At 39.7% G+C, this 17,647-nt stretch overlaps 1 protein-coding gene across 1 annotated transcript in view; it reads right to left on the bottom strand.

Annotated features, from left to right (window-relative positions):
* The window catches only part of MTF2 (metal response element binding transcription factor 2), a 50,242-nt gene that overhangs the window by 21,911 nt on the left and 10,684 nt on the right, over positions 1 to 17,647 (bottom strand). Inside the window, exons 4-8 of the mRNA XM_089668954.1 lie at positions 13,671 to 13,766; positions 13,451 to 13,551; positions 11,153 to 11,301; positions 9,492 to 9,587; positions 9,145 to 9,213 (exon numbers count right to left, since the gene is read on the bottom strand). Of these exons, the coding sequence (XP_089525080.1) occupies positions 9,145 to 9,213; positions 9,492 to 9,587; positions 11,153 to 11,301; positions 13,451 to 13,551; positions 13,671 to 13,766 (511 nt within the window). The remainder of the gene's footprint in view (positions 1 to 9,144; positions 9,214 to 9,491; positions 9,588 to 11,152; positions 11,302 to 13,450; positions 13,552 to 13,670; positions 13,767 to 17,647) is intronic.

The following is a 17,647-nucleotide window of genomic DNA, read 5'->3' as shown; positions in this document are numbered from 1 at the left end:
ACCCCCTTTGAGCACAAAGGGAGGACTCTAAATGAGCAAAGGGCCATGAGAAAGCCCCAGAGAAGCACTGAAAATGGCAATGGTGACAAAGAGGAATGTCTTGAAAAAGGAATTGCACAAGGAGTGCAAAGCCAAAATGTTAGAAGGAGGATACAAAAGGTCTAGTCAAGACATAGGGGGCTAGGCATTCATTCCACTTTCTAGAATGTGGTTCCCCCCGTCATCAAACTAGGTGAGGAAAAAGGGGAGGGGCACCCAACCGGTGAATATCAGTGACTTGGAGATCTCTAGTTGAAGGTCTCTACAGCAGTCACAATAATTGAAAGAAATTTGAGGAGACGTGCAGACAAGTGCCTACAGACCACATGGAGGAGACAAACAAAGCATGATAGTTCTAAGAACAGAGGCAAGTCAACCTTTTCCAGTATTAGGTTGATAAAAGACATTGACTAGCGCCAAGGCAAGTTCTTTTGAGGAGATGAGAACAGGAAGATTTCACAGTTCATAAAAAACAGGCAGTCTGGTGATCTTTGACCCAAGTACAAAGAGGGAAGGCCACTCAAAACTCAGGGCAGGGTCTGAACGTCGTGGGGAAAACAGGGGGCCATGTTATAGCACTAAGCTCCAAACGTAGCATGGATTAGGGTTCCAGAAACCTAGACTGGAGACACCAGGCATTGGCTGCCCCAAAGGAATTTGCCAGTAGAACCTGAGGGAAATTCTCAAAGATACAACTGAACTCACTGTAGTCAGTAATAGAAAAAATGTTCTGTTGAAGTGTATGTAATTTATAAATATAGGAGGAACAGACAGACATCTCAAGCAGTACAAGGTTGGGGGAAAGGAGCCCAAGAAAGGTGAGGCATCAACCATAGGATTTAGAGATAGCACCTGTGCTTTGGCCTGTGGGATTTGAGTTGGCAGCTTTTTGGAGGAAAAAAAAAATATATAAAAATGTTCTAATGATATAGCACCACAAAGGTATTGCAAGTTCAGCCAATGTAAAAACTACTTTGAAGCGTGGATGGATGGGGAGTAAAACCCCTCAAATTAGGGTTGCCATTAGCTAGTTCCTGCCCGGCCTATAGACAAACAATGGCCAAGCGGGAACAAGTTAATAGCAACAGTAATGTGAGGTAATATGAGTGTTTTGCTCCCCATCTATCCACATTTCAAAGTAGTTTTACACTGAACTTGCAATACCTTGTGGTGCTCTCCCATCCTGTGCACTCTGTTTCCACTGGACACAGCTGATGACCAATCAGTGATCACATGTTGAATTTACACAATTTAGGCTCTAGTTTATTAAGTTAATCAGGGGGGCAGAGAGACAGAAGAGCATTTACAGGTGTTGGTACCCACTGATTCAAAAAGTGGTAATAACCTTTGGAATAGATCAGACACAGTGGCAGAAAATTATGCTTTAGTCAGCCAGGCTGCATATGGAGCGTGAAGCACAGTCAGTGAACAAGGGAACCACTATCAACCTGAGAGGTGCCTGAAGTTTCCTCCGGGCCTGCAGCGGAATCTCCCATGTGCTTCTACTGCAGTGTACTTCCTCCATCGCCAAGTGTGGCTCTTCACCGGCAAAATACTCATGGAATGTATGCAGTCTGAGGGGGTTCAGGATGTCCAGTAAGAAGGAATCACAATAACCTAAGTGCCAACAGAGCACCTGAGGCTGTGTCTCTGAAGTAACAGGAAAGAGGTGAGACAGCAAACGATCAGCTTGCATCTTTGGCAGAAATGGCAGGTGCAAGTGCGCAGCTAGGAGTCTTATGAGCACATTACCAGCTAGAGGAAAATTTTGGTAGAGGTGGAAGAAAACAGTACAAAATGTAAATAATTGTTAGAATAAGATTACCAGTAAGGTCAAGCAGGCGGAACAATAATAGTCAGGACAAATACGTTCTTACACTTGTGGTGCCCTTTGAAGAGCAATTTGTGGTGGAGCGTCCGTCAGAGGTCATTTGATAGGAGGCCAGGAGGCATTACGTTGCTTACACATAGCCGGTTTTAAGCCTTAAAAACGCTGCAGGTAACCAACCTACAAACTGCTAGGGAGCCATTAGGGAATAAGCAGTTGAATCTTGATAAAGTGTTAAAGGAGAATTAAAGAAAAAACCCTTTTGCCAACAAGGGAATGGGTGCATCACCCAAAAACACTAGCAAAAAACTGGAGCCTCGTGGCGTAGGCACTGTTATATGGGTCCACTGAGGCATGGAGCCCAGTAAAACTTTTACCAATTCCCAAATTACCAGATGGTAGCAGGATATAACACATGGTCTAAGAACCAACTCCTGAGTCCTGTGCTGTATTAAGATAAGAGCTTTGAAATGAGGCATTCCTGATCTCTCCATCTGCAGGGGCTTTAGGCGGTCAGCTTGCCCATGCAAGGTCTCCAAGAACAGAATATTGGGACCACATTCCAGATATGGAAATGAGGGATTTTATGCATACTTTAAAGATTTTCAGAAAATACAGAAGGGTAGAAAATGATACATTTAATTGGGTAACAGAGGTACGATATGACACATACAAGCAGACAGGTACAGCAACACAGAAAAAGCTGAATTGGAAATCAGGGATTTTAACTCACATAAGGACCACTGTAGATGTGAGATCTCTCAACCTGATATGCAGACAGCAATAAAAACCAAGGGGGAGTGCAAACTCTACCCTTCTAACAAATACTGAAGAAAAGTAGTTTTAGGGTTCTACTTTAAGCAGGTTACATTCAAATTTTCTTTTAAACCACTACATTACTCCTGCTAAATTCTCAACACATCAATGAACTACTAAATTCTGCAGCCTAAAAATGATTTGGTATCACACCGCACTAAAATAGAAAAAGTCTCAGGGTTTTTAGAAGACAAGGGACAAAGGACAGTTACATCACAATACTTTACAATCTGTACCACTGCCCATTTGTACTTACTGTACACATGCTATTAACCTCCCTAGCGGTCTGATTATGTAAATATTTCTGTGCTCAAAGCGGTACTTTTTTTGCATGGAAATATGTCTTTTCTTATTGTAGGCCTGTAATTTTTAGGAATAACTCACTGAAATCTGTCCGAACAAGAGTCTAGTAAATATCCCGGGTATGATAAAGTTTGAAACCATAATAAATGTGAATATAAATCAGAAATTTAATTCAATAATATAATCAAACCAAAAACACTGAAATTTTAAATAGAGCGCCAAGTGCACACATCACTGAGCTCAGTCGCAAAATCGTTTTCAGTGTCTGGTGACAAACTTCCCCACGAATCATTATCACTCAATTCTGCAAGTGGTTCTAATTTACTATCGCTGTTCTCTAGCCGGTCTAAAACCACTTTTGGACCTAAAAGGGACGCTTTTTGGACGCCATAGACATTTCTCATTTTCCAGTCAGAAAGAACAGTAAAAATGCAGGCAGGGCACAGGACAAAGCAGTAGGGACAAAATGTATGTGAAATGGTTTGATACAGTTATGTTATACTATGAGATTTTAGTGTATGTAATTTTTTAAAATTTTTTAAATTTCCCGCCGGTTCCATCCCTCGTACGTCCCAACGCTCGCAGGGACCGGAACCTGGAAGACGGATGCTGGCATCGGCAAGAGGAGATGGCCGGGGATGCTGCAGGGAGGACATCACAGGAGCGAAGTACAAGGTAAGTGCAAGAGGGATCCCAGAGCACCGCTGCAGGGTAATCCAAAGTGTAGCTCGGGGTTACCGCATTTGGTACTGAAAGTTAACCCGGAGCTATGCTCGGGCATACCGCCAGGGAGGTTAAGCATGAAATAAAAACAAGCGCTTCTTTTGACTTTTGTACAGTTAACCTTCAGCACTGTAAAGTATGTGAGGTAAAGGTCATACATCACATGGTTGTCTGATGTTTTAGACAGTACAAAAGAACAACTTCGCAGCAACAGCAAACAGATGTTGGGCAGAAACAGCAAAAAGGGTAAATAACCAATGGAAACGGTACACCGTTCCAAAGAGGCAGCTATCAAGAGTGATGTTATGTCTAAAAAGCTTTTAGTAAAGGCAAACAAAATAGAGTTCCATACTGACCTTTTGGTGGACCATCTCAAGATTTTTATTTTGAAGACAAAAATACATTTACCCATGTGCTCATACATTAGATTTAATCCTTCTACACACTAGAATTATTTAATCATGTTTATTGCTGTTGCTGACCACCTTCTGAAAATGCTATAAAGAAAGTGTCACCACACTCTGGGCTGCAGTAACCCTTCTTGCCTATAAAGCTGAACTCCAAGATAAGCAAATATTATCCAAATACAAGGAGGCATGTGTATGCTTTACTTGGATCTTGGTGTCCATTGTGCATTTCTTCTAGATCTGAGAAGTAAACCAGTTTCAAACTTAGCCTACATGCAGACGTTTCCCGAATTAAGACCAGCCACTGTTGCCCTTTCCTCATGCAGGATGACTGGTCTTGTATCCACCCCTTACTCTAGTTTTCTAAAGTCAGCCTGTAGTAGGTGGACCTGCTTGGTCCCTTCCACAGCTTTGCCCTCTGCACAGGCTATATGCAGCACAGTGATGACATAGCTACTTTTACAAGGAAATATCTGTGTTTGGAAAGGCATCTGGTGCACACAAAGTAGATTTACAGCCTGTGTCACTACTGAGGAATATTTAAGTGAATGTTTTTGTTCCCCAATTTTAGCTTTAAAGTGATTAAAAAAGGCTTAGTTTTTCCTTTTATAAAACAAAACATACAGTGGGGATCAAAAGTTTGGGCACCCCAGCTAAAAATTTGTATTAAATGTGCATAAAGAAGCCAAGGAAAGATGGAAAAATCTCCAAAAAGGCATCAAATTATAGATTAGACATTCTTATAATATGTCAACAAAAGTTAGATTTTATTTCCATCATTTACACTTTAAAAATAACAGAAAACAAAAAAATGGCGTCTGCAAAAGTTTGGGCACCCTGCAGAATTTATAGCATGCACTGTCCCCTTTGCCAAGCTGAGACCTGCCAGTGTCATGGATTGTTCTCAATCATCGTCTGTGAAGACCAGGTGATGTCAATCTCAAAGGTTTTAAATGCCCAGACTCATCTGACCTTGCCCCAACAATCAGCACCATGGGTTCTTCTAAGCAGTTGTCTAGAAAACTGAAACTGAAAAAAGTTGACGCTCACAAAGCTTGAGAAGGCTATAAGAAGATAGCAAAGCGTTTTCAGATGTCAATATCCTCTGTTCGGAATGTAAATTAAGAAATGGCAGTCATCAGGAACAGTGGAAGTTAAAGCAAGATCTGGAAGACCAAGAAAAATAGCAGACAGAACAGCTCGCAGGATTGTGAGAAAAACAATTCAAAACCCACGTTTGACTGCACGATCCCTCCAGAAAGATCTGGCAGACACTGGAGTTGTGGTACACTATTCCACTATAAAGAGATACTTGTACAAATATGGTCTTCATGGAAGAGTCATCAGAAGAAAACCTCTTCTACGTCCTCACCACAAAAATCATCGTTTGAACTTTGCAAATGAACATATAGACAAGCCTGATGCATTTTGGAAACAAGTTCTGTGGACCGATGAGGTTAAAATTGAACTTTTTGGCCGGAATGAGCAAAGGTACGTTTGGAGAAGAAGGGGCACAGAATTTAATGAAAAGAACCTCTGTCCAACTGTTAAGCATGGGGTTGGATCAATCATGCTTTGGGGTTGTGTTGCAGCCAGTGGCACAGGGAACATCTCATGAGTAGAAGGAAAAATGGATTCAATAAAATTTCAGCAAATTTTGGATGGTAACTTGATGCCACCTGTGAAAAAGCTGAAGTTAAAGAGAGGATGGCTTCTACAAATGGATAATGATCCTAAAACACACCTCGAAATCCACAGGGATTACATCAAGAGGCGTAAACTGAAGGTTTTGCCATGGCCTTCACAATCTCCTGACCTCAACATAATTGAAAATCTATGGATAGACCTTAAAAGAGCAGTACGTGACAGACAGCCCAGAAATCTCAAAGAACTGGAAGACTTTTGTAAGGAAGAATGGGCAAAGATACCTCAAACAAGAATTGAAAGACTCTTGGCTGGCTACAAAAAGAGTTTACAAGCTGTGATACTTGCCAAAGGGGGCAGTACAAGATATTAACTCTGCAGGGTGCCCAAACTTTTGCAGACACAATTTTTTGTTTTCTGTTATTTTGAAAGTGTAAATGATGGAAATAAAATCTAACTTTTGTTGACATATTATAAGAATGTCTAATCGGTAATTTGATGCCTTTTGGAGATTTTTCCATCTTTCCTTGGCTTCTTTATGCACATTAATACAAATTTTTAGCTGGGTGCCCAAACTTTCAATCCCCACTGTACATACTTACCTGCTCTGTGCAATGGTTTTGCACACAGCAGGCCCGATCCTCTTCTTCTGGGGTCCCCCATCAACACTCCTGGTCCCTCTCTCCTGTCGAGTACCCCATAGCAAACCACTTGCTCCCAAGCCACCTCTGTGTGTCCAAAAGACACAGAGCGTTGCTCAGCCCCACCCCCTGCTCCCTCCTCACTGGCTGTGATTGACAGCAACAAGAGTCAGTGGCTCCCACTGCGGAGTCTGAGCCAGTGAAGAGGGAGAGAGCCTCTACCTTTAAAAACAGCAGTAGGGGTCAACTGTGGTGTTTTTTGCTGAAAAGTACATTTTAAAAAAGACTTGCGCTCTTCAGCATGAAAACCATTTAGAGGTGGCCCTTTCTATCATACAGTAAACAAGAAATCTTACTGCAGCCTACAGCACAGCAATTCATACAGTCATGGCCGAAATTGTTGGCACCCTTGATATTTCTCCAGGAAATCATGTATTTCTCACGAAACGTATTGCATTAACACATGTTTTGCTATACACATGTTTATTCCCTTTGTGTGTATTGGGACAAAACAAAAAAAGGGAGGAAAGAAAGCAAATTCGACATAATGTCACACAAACCTCCAAAAATGGGCTGGACAAAAGTATTGGCACCCTTTCACAACTGCGGATAAATAAGAATGTTACAAGCATGTGATGCTCCTGTAAACTCACCTGGGGCAAGTAACAGGTGTGGGCAATATAGAAATCACACCTGAAAGCAGATAAAAAGGAGAGACGTTCACTTAACCTTTGCATTGTGTGTCTGTCTGTGCCACACTAAGCATGGACAACAGAAAGAGGAGACGAGAACTGTCTGAGGACCTGAGAACCAAAATTGTGGCAAAATATCAACAATCTCAAGGTTACAAGTCCATCTCCAGAGAACTAGATTTGCCTTTGTCCACAGTGCGCAACATTATCAAGAAGTTTGCAACCCATGGCACTGTAGCTAATCTCCCTGGTCGTGGACGGATGAGGAAAATTGATGAAAGATTGCAACGCAGAATAGTCCGGATGGTGGATAAGCAGCCCCAAACATGTTCCAAAGACATTCAAGCTGTCCTGCAGGCTCAGGGAGCATCAGTGTCAGCGCGAACTATCCGTCGACATTTAAATGAAATGAAACGCTATGGCAGGAGACCCAGGAGGACCCCACTGCTGACACAGAGACATAAAAAAGCAAGACTACAGTTTGCCAAAATGTACTTGAGTAAGCCAAAAGCCTTCTGGGAAAACGTCTTGTGGACAGATGAGACCAAGATAGAGCTTTTCGGTAAAGCACATCATTCTACTGTTTACCGAAAACGGAATGAGGCCTACAAAGAACAAAACACAGTACCTACGGTAAAATATGGTGGAGGTTCAATGATGTTTTGGGGTTGTTTTGCTGCCTCTGGCACTGGGTGCCTTGACTGTGTGCAAGGCATCATGAAATCTGAGGATTACCAAAGGATTTTGGGTCGCACTGTAGGGCCCAGTGTCAGAAAGCTGGGTTTGCGTCCAAGATCCTGGGTCTTCCAGCAGGACAATGACCCCAAACATACGTCAAAAAGCACTCAGAAATGGATGGCAAAGAAGCGCTGGAGAGTTCTGAAGTGGCCAGCAATGAGCCCAGATCTAAATCCCATTGAACACCTGTGGAGAGATCTTAAAATTGCTGTTGGGAAAAGGTGTCCTTCCAATAAGAGAGACCTGGAGCTGTTTGCAAAGGAAGAGTGGTCCAAAATTCCGGGTGAGAGGTGTCAGAAGCTTATTGATGGTTATAGGAAGCGACTGATTTCAGTTATGTTTTCCAAAGGGTGTGCAACCAAATATTAAGTTAAGGGTGCCAATACTTTTGTCCAGCCCATTTTTGGGGTTTTGTGTGACATTATGTCATATTTGCTTTTCTGCCTCTGTTTTATATTTGTTCCAATACATACAAAGGGAATAAACATGTGTATAGCAAAACATGTGTTAATGCAATACCTTTTTTGTGTGAAATACTTGATTTTCAGGAAAAATATCAAGGGTGCCAACAATTTCGGCCATGACTGTATATAGCTTCCTGTGGATTCTGAGAAGACTAGTTTCCTGGCTGTCATGTTTATGCAATATGTTCTAGCCATCGGGCAGCTACTCAATTTTAGAAGTGTGCCACATCTAAAATTAGAACTCCTGTATACTTGTTACTCAAAGTATTGAACACAGTATTAAAATGGCAAGCAATTTGAGAAGGAGAGGTTAGAAGTGTAGCCTAAATATTTTTAATACATGTGTCCTATAAAGAAAACCTGTCATGAGAGAAACACAAAAGGTTTGCCTTGCTAGCCTCTTCTTCGAATGCCGTATAGCTGCAATACTTTCCCCCAGCATACTTGTTCTAGGTTATCACAAGCACTGAACCCAGTGGCCAGAACAACAGGCAAGTAATATTTTAAAGAGGAGGCCAGCAATGGCAAACCCATATTTCTCTCATGACAGCTCTTCTCCAAAAAACACCTTTTGGCACCAGTCTCAGAGAGCTGAAAAAAGATCTTAAAAATGCTAGCCAAAACAAGCTTATAAGTTGACTTAATATAAATCAGCACAACTTGCTTGCTAAACAAAAGCCAACTGAAAGCTGCAAAAAAAAAAAAAAAAAAAAAAAAAAAAAAAAACTTGTTTAAAGCCACAGTCCATTTACTTTTCAGAGGGTGAAACACTACAAAAGATATATACAATATGCTAATCCTGCTAGTCCATTATCTATAAACAGCATCAGCTTGTGCTTTATCACTTACCAGCGTAAAGATAGACGTTTGAGGTATTCCGGTCCAGAATTGCAGACAGAACAAATAAATGTATAAAATCTGGAAGGAAAATTCAGTAACAGACAGAGCTCAGTCTGTATCCTTAATACTGAAAACTTATTTCTACAGGTCATTTAATAAGATAAAAAAAAAAAAAAAAAACAGTTTGCAGAAAAAGAAAAAAAAAAAACAAAAAAAATAATTGAAGCAGAGAGTACCTTAAAACTTTACTTTTTAGATTTAAATTTAGGACAATGAGTGCAAACAAACATTTTTACACAGGTCTGTTCTAGTTACAGAATATGCACACATCAGTGCAATGTACTCACAGTCCTCACCTGTCACCAAAAAGCATAGGTTTCTGCAAGCATTGCACACAGGCCTCATGAAACCACTGCTTGCATTTGCAGCACTGAAGCATCTTTAAGTACCATCTAGAAACAAAAGAAAAATATGAACAGAATGCATAAAAAAAATAAAATAAAAACCCTTATATAGTAGTTTTGAAAGTGGTTAAAACTGTTTAGAACCTTCCCCAAGTTTGCAATTTTTAAACAGACTTAAAGTGAATCTAAAGCCAAAACGTTTAATTTTTGTTAGAATGGTGAGTGGTTAAAAACCATTAACTTTGCTTTGTTATACTGTATTTGCTCTGCACACCCAATTTTCTTGTTGCTCATGAGCTTATAATACTGCAAGATTGTATTTTTCTTTAACACCTGCATGTGCTAATCTCCGATATCGTTTTGTTCCAAGCTTGCTTTATTTGGAAAAATAAATAAATAAAAAAAATTGCTGTCTCCTTGTTAGTCCTCATGCACATTGGTTGTTTTTCAGCTGCTCTTAGGGGCATCTGTCTTTTTTTTGCTTCCAAACGCCCCTGCATGTTAGCCTATATGTCCATGCATACATAGGCTTTTAGAGGAGTTTAGAAGCAGGAAGTTTATGAGCAGCGGCATTTTGAGAAAATTCACCTAAATATTTATTGCTAAGCGTGTTTAGTGTTAATTTCAATGGCCACAATAAATGATTATTCTGGCCAATGAAATAGACACCCAAGTACTTGACATGCCTAAATGTGTTACACACGTTTAAAATTGTCTGGCAATTTTTCCTGCCAAAATGCTGCTGGCAGGAAGAAAGGCTTCTAGAAGAGTTGGGTGATACCCTCTTGATCTGTTCTGCTGATCTATTCTGCTGAGCAAGTTGGAAAGAACTTTCTGTCTAAAGGCATTTGCCTCACTTTGACAATTTCCTGTTATGTCTACAGAACAGAAAGTAAAGAATCTCCCGAATGGCACATAGAAGAAAAAGATTGACCAGAGTTTTTGCCATCCCCATTCAAAGTAAAAAGAAATGTTTTGACTTTAGTTATACTTTAAAATACACAATATAGTTTCATGCAAACTTCCTTACTGTCCTCTACCCCAAATGACCCTAGTTACGTCTCAGAAAACAAGCCTGTGATCAAATCTAGATGAGAAACAAAGTTCCACATTCTGGTAGCATCACATCCTTCAGCAAGTATTGTTGCACCGACAATACATCTTGCTCAGCTCCAACTGAACGACTACCAAAACGTTTCACCCTTCCAGGCTTCATCTGAGATACAACTAAACCTGGAAGAGTGAAATACATTAAGGGGGCAATCCTTCAGGTGGAGCAAAACAAGATTAACGGTTTGTGCTGTAAACCTTTTTGAAGAAGGCGATACTATTCGTATGTGGCCGTTTGTTCATCATCTATTGCTTATAGAGAGTGTGAAGAGGCTCCAGGGACCAGCACGCATCGCATCCACAACAAAAGGAGACAGTTTGAACTTCTGGAAGCAATGAGATTCAGACAAATATCAGTGCTCAAATCTGCTACAAAATAATGTTTAATGAGCTGATCTATAGGTCTAAAATAGCCAGTATAGAATATGTCAAGCATACAGCAAGAATAAAAAAAATAAATGCCATCTTATACTCATTAGAAACAGCAGCTATGTTTTACTCACTCTCCTGGGCCTCCACAGTAGCAGTAACATTGCTGAACATTTGTCTTGTGACCTACATCCCATTCTAACTCGTCCAAATTGTATGGCAGAGACTGCTTCATGACCTGCAGGGCTTTAGCATTGGGTCCTTTTTTCAATGCTCCTCCCCTCTATTAAGAAGAAGAAAAAAAAAAAAAAAAAAAGTGAACGTATCAGTGATCATTGTAGTTATTATTATTATACAGGATTTATATAGCGCCAACAGTTTGCTCAGCGCTTTACAATATAAGTTTATCACCTTCAGAAAAACAGAAACATCTGTCCATATTAAAGCCTTCAGCTGACTGACAGGAGGTTTTCACAATGGAAGCCTCGGGCTAAGTATCTACTATCGCTTAAACAACTGTTCATCTATCTTTGGCATTACTTAGTCTGGCAGAGACCCACTGGTTTTGGCAGAGCTGTTAAACCAGCTGATCTTCAGGATTCTGAATGGGAAAATACCCACCAAGCAGCTAGGGACATGAAACCAGATGATCAGAATTCTGAATAGGAAAATACCAACCAAGTAGCAGGGGACAGGAGGAGAGGTATTTTACTTTCTCTGTGAAAGTGGAAAACATCTAGGATTTAAATTCACTTTTTTTTTTTCATAAAGATGAAAAAAAAAAAAAAAAAATACTCAAACTATCAAACGAGCTACACGCTTGATCCTGAATTTTTGCAGACTTCTCAAGTAACTTTATTATAAAGTTTATTTAAAGTACTGACTACCATATGCTGGATATTTAAAATTACTGACAGCCAACAAATATTCAGCATGGCAGTACGTTTTCATCACTTTCCTTTGCTGCAGTGTAGTCTATGAAAAACAGATCCTGAGGGAAAACTATAATAGTTTTAGGGCAATGTTAAATTTTGTTTTACAAACATTACAGACATTCCCCAAAAGCTTGTCCTCAAAATTGTATGTTAGTGAAAATAAAAAAAAAGTATCACGGACAGTACTCAATTGTTTCTGTTTTACAAACATGAAATACAGAGAACACAAATGACAAGGATTTCACAGAGCACTATGGGCTTTCTAGAGAGATATCACAGCAGAAGTCTCATTTCCTTTCTGATGCTCTGGCACTATACTTAGTAAGTGTAAAATATATAGACACAGCCCCAATAAATTGTATATAAAGCTGCAAACCTAACCAAAGAAAAAAGTGACAAAAAATATATAAAGGAATGCGCTAAATACCAAAATCACATGAAAATGCAGATGCATAAATAAAAAAAATATTTTATAAATGTCCGTAATTCATATAGAAGTCCAAACACCAATATAAGTGATTAAAAAAATCTCTTAAACAAGAAAAAACACTGTGTAGCAAAATCCACCACCGAATAAAATGGGTAAACTCACCAGAGCTATTTGCTGATCAAATTATAAATCAGCAAAAATAGCAATTGCTCTGGGAGCGATGATCTGTTGGAGTATCCAGGAGCAATAGACTGCAATCAGCCAAATCAGCACACATGGAACAGCCTTAACTGCAAGTGGTCATCATGCCTTCATAACTTTGGAAATGCTCGGGGAATCAAAGAAGAGCATCATGGTGCAGTATATTAAAACAAAGATAATTTTTATTGTAGCCTTAAATATGCACTCACAAGAAAGGTGTCCAACCGACACCAGCAATATCAGTCTCAAAAAGCTAAAGCAGGGACGAGCCTCGCTCACAGCCGACAGTCTCGAGGAGCGTCCTGACGTCCCATCCACTAAGCACCGCCCTACGCGTTTCATCATCCGACGTCTTCAAGGGCCGCCCCTTGAAGACGTCGCTCCCAGAGCAATTGCTATTTTTGCCGATTTATAATTTGATCAGCAAATAGCTCTGATGAGTTTACCCATTTCATTCAGTGGTGGATTTTGCTACACAATGTTTTTTCTTGTTTAAGAAATTTTTTAATCACTTATATTGGTGTTTGGACTTTTATATGAATTACGGACATTTATAAATACATTTTTTATTTTATGTATTTATCTGCATTTTCATGCGATTTGGTATTTAGCGCATTCCTTTATATATTTTTTTAATACTTAGTAAGGGCTTTGTTAGACAAGCGGTATTGGAGAAGCTTGAAGGTGTTCAGAAAGTACTATTGCAGATTTCTGATGTCTGTTTTTTGTTATTTATTTTTTTTAATGGCGGAACAAAATTTCTTGCTCTCTCTATGCTCACATATGGCAAGAATTCAACTTATTACCAAATACAATACTGTTAATGTGTACTCGGTCAGTTTGTATCTATGGTTATCAAAGATTACCTTTGTAGTAGTTGCAAATACACACTGCCGGCATAACCATTTCTCATCACTATCAATCACAGTGGAGTCAATCTTTGGTGTGTGGCACAGCTGGTGATATCCTACAAACACAAGAAAAACAAAACATCTTAAATAATATTTACTTATCTTACATAAAAAGGACAGACTGGTACAAATTTGGAAAATGCAGTGACCAAAACAATTGTAAGAATATACCAACCTTGGCCACACTTGTCACAAATAACTATCTCATTTGGTGCTTCAGAATACTCCTCCTGACATATTGAACAAACCATTTCCCCACTGTCAGAGGCTCCTGAAATTAACAGGCAAGAACAAGGGCTTTTAAAACATGAAAAATTAAAAAAAAAAAAAAAAAAAAAAAAAAAAACCCTGCAACGCCATCCACCTACCTGTTCATCTTGGGCAATCAGAAAAAGCCTTGTATTAAAACGAAATAAATAAATACAAGGCTTCTCTTAAATGGCAGAGATGCGGTACAAGTAACACCATATCCAGCAGTAGAAGAAGTCGTTGGTACGGTTGCCGGAACACAGCGTCACAAGCTACCACAGTATATACCAGCCTAAGCAGCAGTCAGTCCATTCTGGCAAATAATTTGTATGGTCCAAACTGACCTAAACAAATTTAAAGTGGTATGCAACCTGGAGTTCTCTTAAAATGATTCTAAAAGTTGTTTTTTTAAACAAAAACATGTCATACTTACCTGCTCTGTGTAATGGTTTTGCACAGAGGAACCCTGATGCTCTCTTCTCGGGTCCCCTGCTGGTCCTCCCGGCCCCTCCCTCCAGCCAAGTGCCCATCACAGTGAGATGCTGGCTATAGGGGCACTTGAGCACGTTCACTCACTAGCAGCCTCCTCACTGGCTGTGACTGACAACAGCGGAAGCCAATGCCAGCGCTAATGAGACGTCAGAGCGCCTCAGATCTCATGTACATAGCTGGATTAAGATCAGGCGAGTACAAGAGAAGCTGGGGGGGTTTGAAGCTGCACTTGGATGTTTTTTTTTTTACCTTCATGCATAGAAGGGTAAACAACCTTCTGCCTTTTCAACCACTAAGATCTTACAAGCACAATTTAAACAAAAAGAGGGACAGTAGCAAGACTAGGAAATGAAAGAAAGCTAAAGTTCAACTGTCAGACATGGTTGCTGTGGCTGCAGAGGACCCATCCTAGTTCCAAAATAAAAGGCATATCGCCTTTCAAGCAATACATCTGCCAGACCCTGTTCATCCTGACAGGTTTAAGACCAGAAGGGCCTTAACCGGATAACTCGCCCTTAACCACTTGCCGTCCGGCCACTGTATAAATGGCCGGACGGTGGCACTCCAGGGGCAGGTTGCCGTTCATAAACAGCACCCGCCATTATAAACTGTACGCGCTCCCTAAGAGCGTGCAGCACCGCGATGTGGTGCCCACTGTGTCCTCAGGACACAGTGGAACACCGATCGTCGTACGGGACCTCTGTGCAAGGTCCAATCAGTGATCACATGCAGAGTAGTAAAGCAAGATGTCACTTCTGACATCATTGCTTACTACGTGTGAAATCTGTGAATGATCACAGAAGTCACATGGTACAAGGCTATTCACAACAGCCTTGTACCATGTGACAAGCTGTGGCCAATCACAGCTCATACAGTAGTTCTCAATGTCTGCAAGAATGCAGCCAGAGAGAAGGAGAAATGATTGCTTTTACAGCCTTTATGGGTGTAAAAGCAAATCAGTATAAAAAAAAAATCATCATCACCTCCCCCAAGTAGTACAGTGTCACCATGGTGACACTGTACTGCTAGGGTGACAGTATGAAGAAAAAAAAAAATAAAATGAAAATGTAAAAAAAAAAAAAAAAATTATAATTTTTGGTAATAAACTAATTTGGGTTATTTTTTTTACTAAAAACATACCTAAATAAATTTTGGCCAAGATTTATGATGAAATATTATTTATTTGCAAAATTTTATAAGAAAAACACTTTTATTTATATAGCAAAAAAAAAAAAAATCCCAGTGGTGAATAAATACCACCAAAATTAAGCTTTAATCGGTCTCAAAAAAATGCTAAAAAATTAATATGGGTACAGTGTTGCATGAGCACGCAATTCTCAAAGTGTGATAGCACTGAAAGGCTGGACAAGAAGGGGGTAAAAGTGTCCGAACTGGAAGTGGTTAAAACATCTGTCTCTGGCCCTTTTCTTCTGCCTCTTCTCCCCACCCCTCACACTTAATGGATATTCCTGTCATTTTGACAAGTCAGGAATTGCTGGCAAGTTGGAGGGAGAGAGTTTCTAAGTAAATACAGCATCTAATGGATGTTGCTTTCAGAAACAAAAAACTTACAGGCATGGGATAGGGCAATGCAAAGCAACATTGTTAATGGTTTGTATCTACTTGGTTTCATTCCACCTGCAGATCAAAAGGGATGAGTTCTGAGTTGTATATGAGATCAATTAGGCCCCTTTCATCCACATTGGATGGTTTTGTGAGCAGCAGTTTGCAGGCTATTAGGGGACTATGTACGGCCTCTCTTGCACTCGTTTGAGGGATTCACACCAAAATTATTCTTCTCCATGTCGCAACAATGTTCGTTAGCTGCGGCTGCAGAACATCCAGTCACTTTTATGGGGCATGTTAGCAGGCGGTATCACCTGCTGAAAGCGAAATACACCATTTTTTTGCCACACTGCAATATTAAACCTCAAAGTTGCGACAAGGCGTATGAGCCATCAAGCGGCCAAAATGAAATAAACACACCTCATCCCAGACTGGTTTTGACAATGCCCATGTAATAGGGGCGCTATATTTAAAAAAAAAAAAAAAAAAAAAAAAAAGTGTTCCTATTTACCGGTAACTCCTTATTAACCCTTTGTTTACCCTATTGAGCTTTCTTCTGCTTCTCCCAATACTCATTTTATCTGTGCTTTTTTTTTTTTAATTTCCATTTCTCTAACCATGAATACGTGAACTATTTTTGGTCCCCCCACACAAAATAAAAAAAAAAAAAAAAAAAAAAAAAAAAAAAAACACAATACCACACAAAAGTTGAAAAACAAAAACAACCCCCAAAACATTAAATTTTATTTGTAATCAACTTTTCAGTGCTTTGTACCAGAATCATAGCTTTGGTGTCATTTTACAAAGCGCAATTTTTTTTTTCTTAAACTGAGAAAAGTGGGGAAAAGTTTAGTAAAATTTTTTGGTCTATGGATTTCATAAAAAAAAATATATATATATTTTTTGCAAGAAAATATCTCCAAAAGAGAGCCTTGTTAGTCCTAAACAAAACAAAAAAACAAAAAACAAAAAAAAACACATATGGATTACAAGTTTAAAGTGTTACTAAACCCACAACAGTAAAATCAGTCTGTATATGTAGTAAAGCATGCTTGTTATACTCACTGGGGAACCTAAGGGGTTAATCCTCTGCATTGTGGAAAAAGGCTGTTTGATCCTTTCTTCTCTGCCCCTCTTGTTTAAAATGACCACCTGATACAGACTGAATCTGTAGTCACATGCACATGCTCAGTTTGGCGTGTATTGCTAGAAAGGTTTTTTTCCCCCTTGGAAGAGTGCATGTGATCAGCACAGGGCCAATCAGCATTGTTCAGACAGAGGGTCAAGACTTTCACATCCTCCTAGAGCAGAAAGAAAACGCCTCCTACAAGCTTTAACTAGTACTCTGCTGAAGTCACAAGACTGCTCTAACTGCTGCTGAGAAAAAGGTATTTAGCACTTTATATTTACTAAAATAATTGCATTTCCATGTTTTATGTACTGTGGGAGAGCAGATATAGTGAATGCAGGGTCCTGGGTTTGGTACCACTTTAAGACTTGTTGTCAAAGTCTCCATACTTACCTGTCCAAACGGTCCTGTACCGATCCCTTGGGGCTCTGCATTGGGGGTTTTTTTTGTGTACTTTTTTTCACACAAAAATAGTTCAAATAGTAGATGACGTCACTCCTGTGCATGTGCAGGAGGCCCTCATCCCAGCACTTGGGAGACTGGAGAAAATGGCGAGTAGGCAGGTGGATTTTATTGCAGAAGATAGTGCATGTCTCTTTGGCAATAAAAGCCTGCCTACAATTTTTTTTTTTTTGTTAACAGAGGGACTTTTGTTCCGCTTTAAATAACAAGTTATTAAATCATTTGGCCCACAGCAGAAATGTAAAAATTACTCT

The sequence above is a fragment of the Staurois parvus genome, unplaced genomic scaffold, assembly GCF_062004578.1.
Source record: "Staurois parvus isolate SC_StPar_1 unplaced genomic scaffold, SC_StPar_1.0 ptg000066l, whole genome shotgun sequence".
NCBI lineage: Eukaryota > Metazoa > Chordata > Amphibia > Anura > Ranidae > Staurois > Staurois parvus.
Note: the sequence above shows the minus strand (reverse complement) of the source record. Positions and strands in the feature narration are given on the sequence as shown.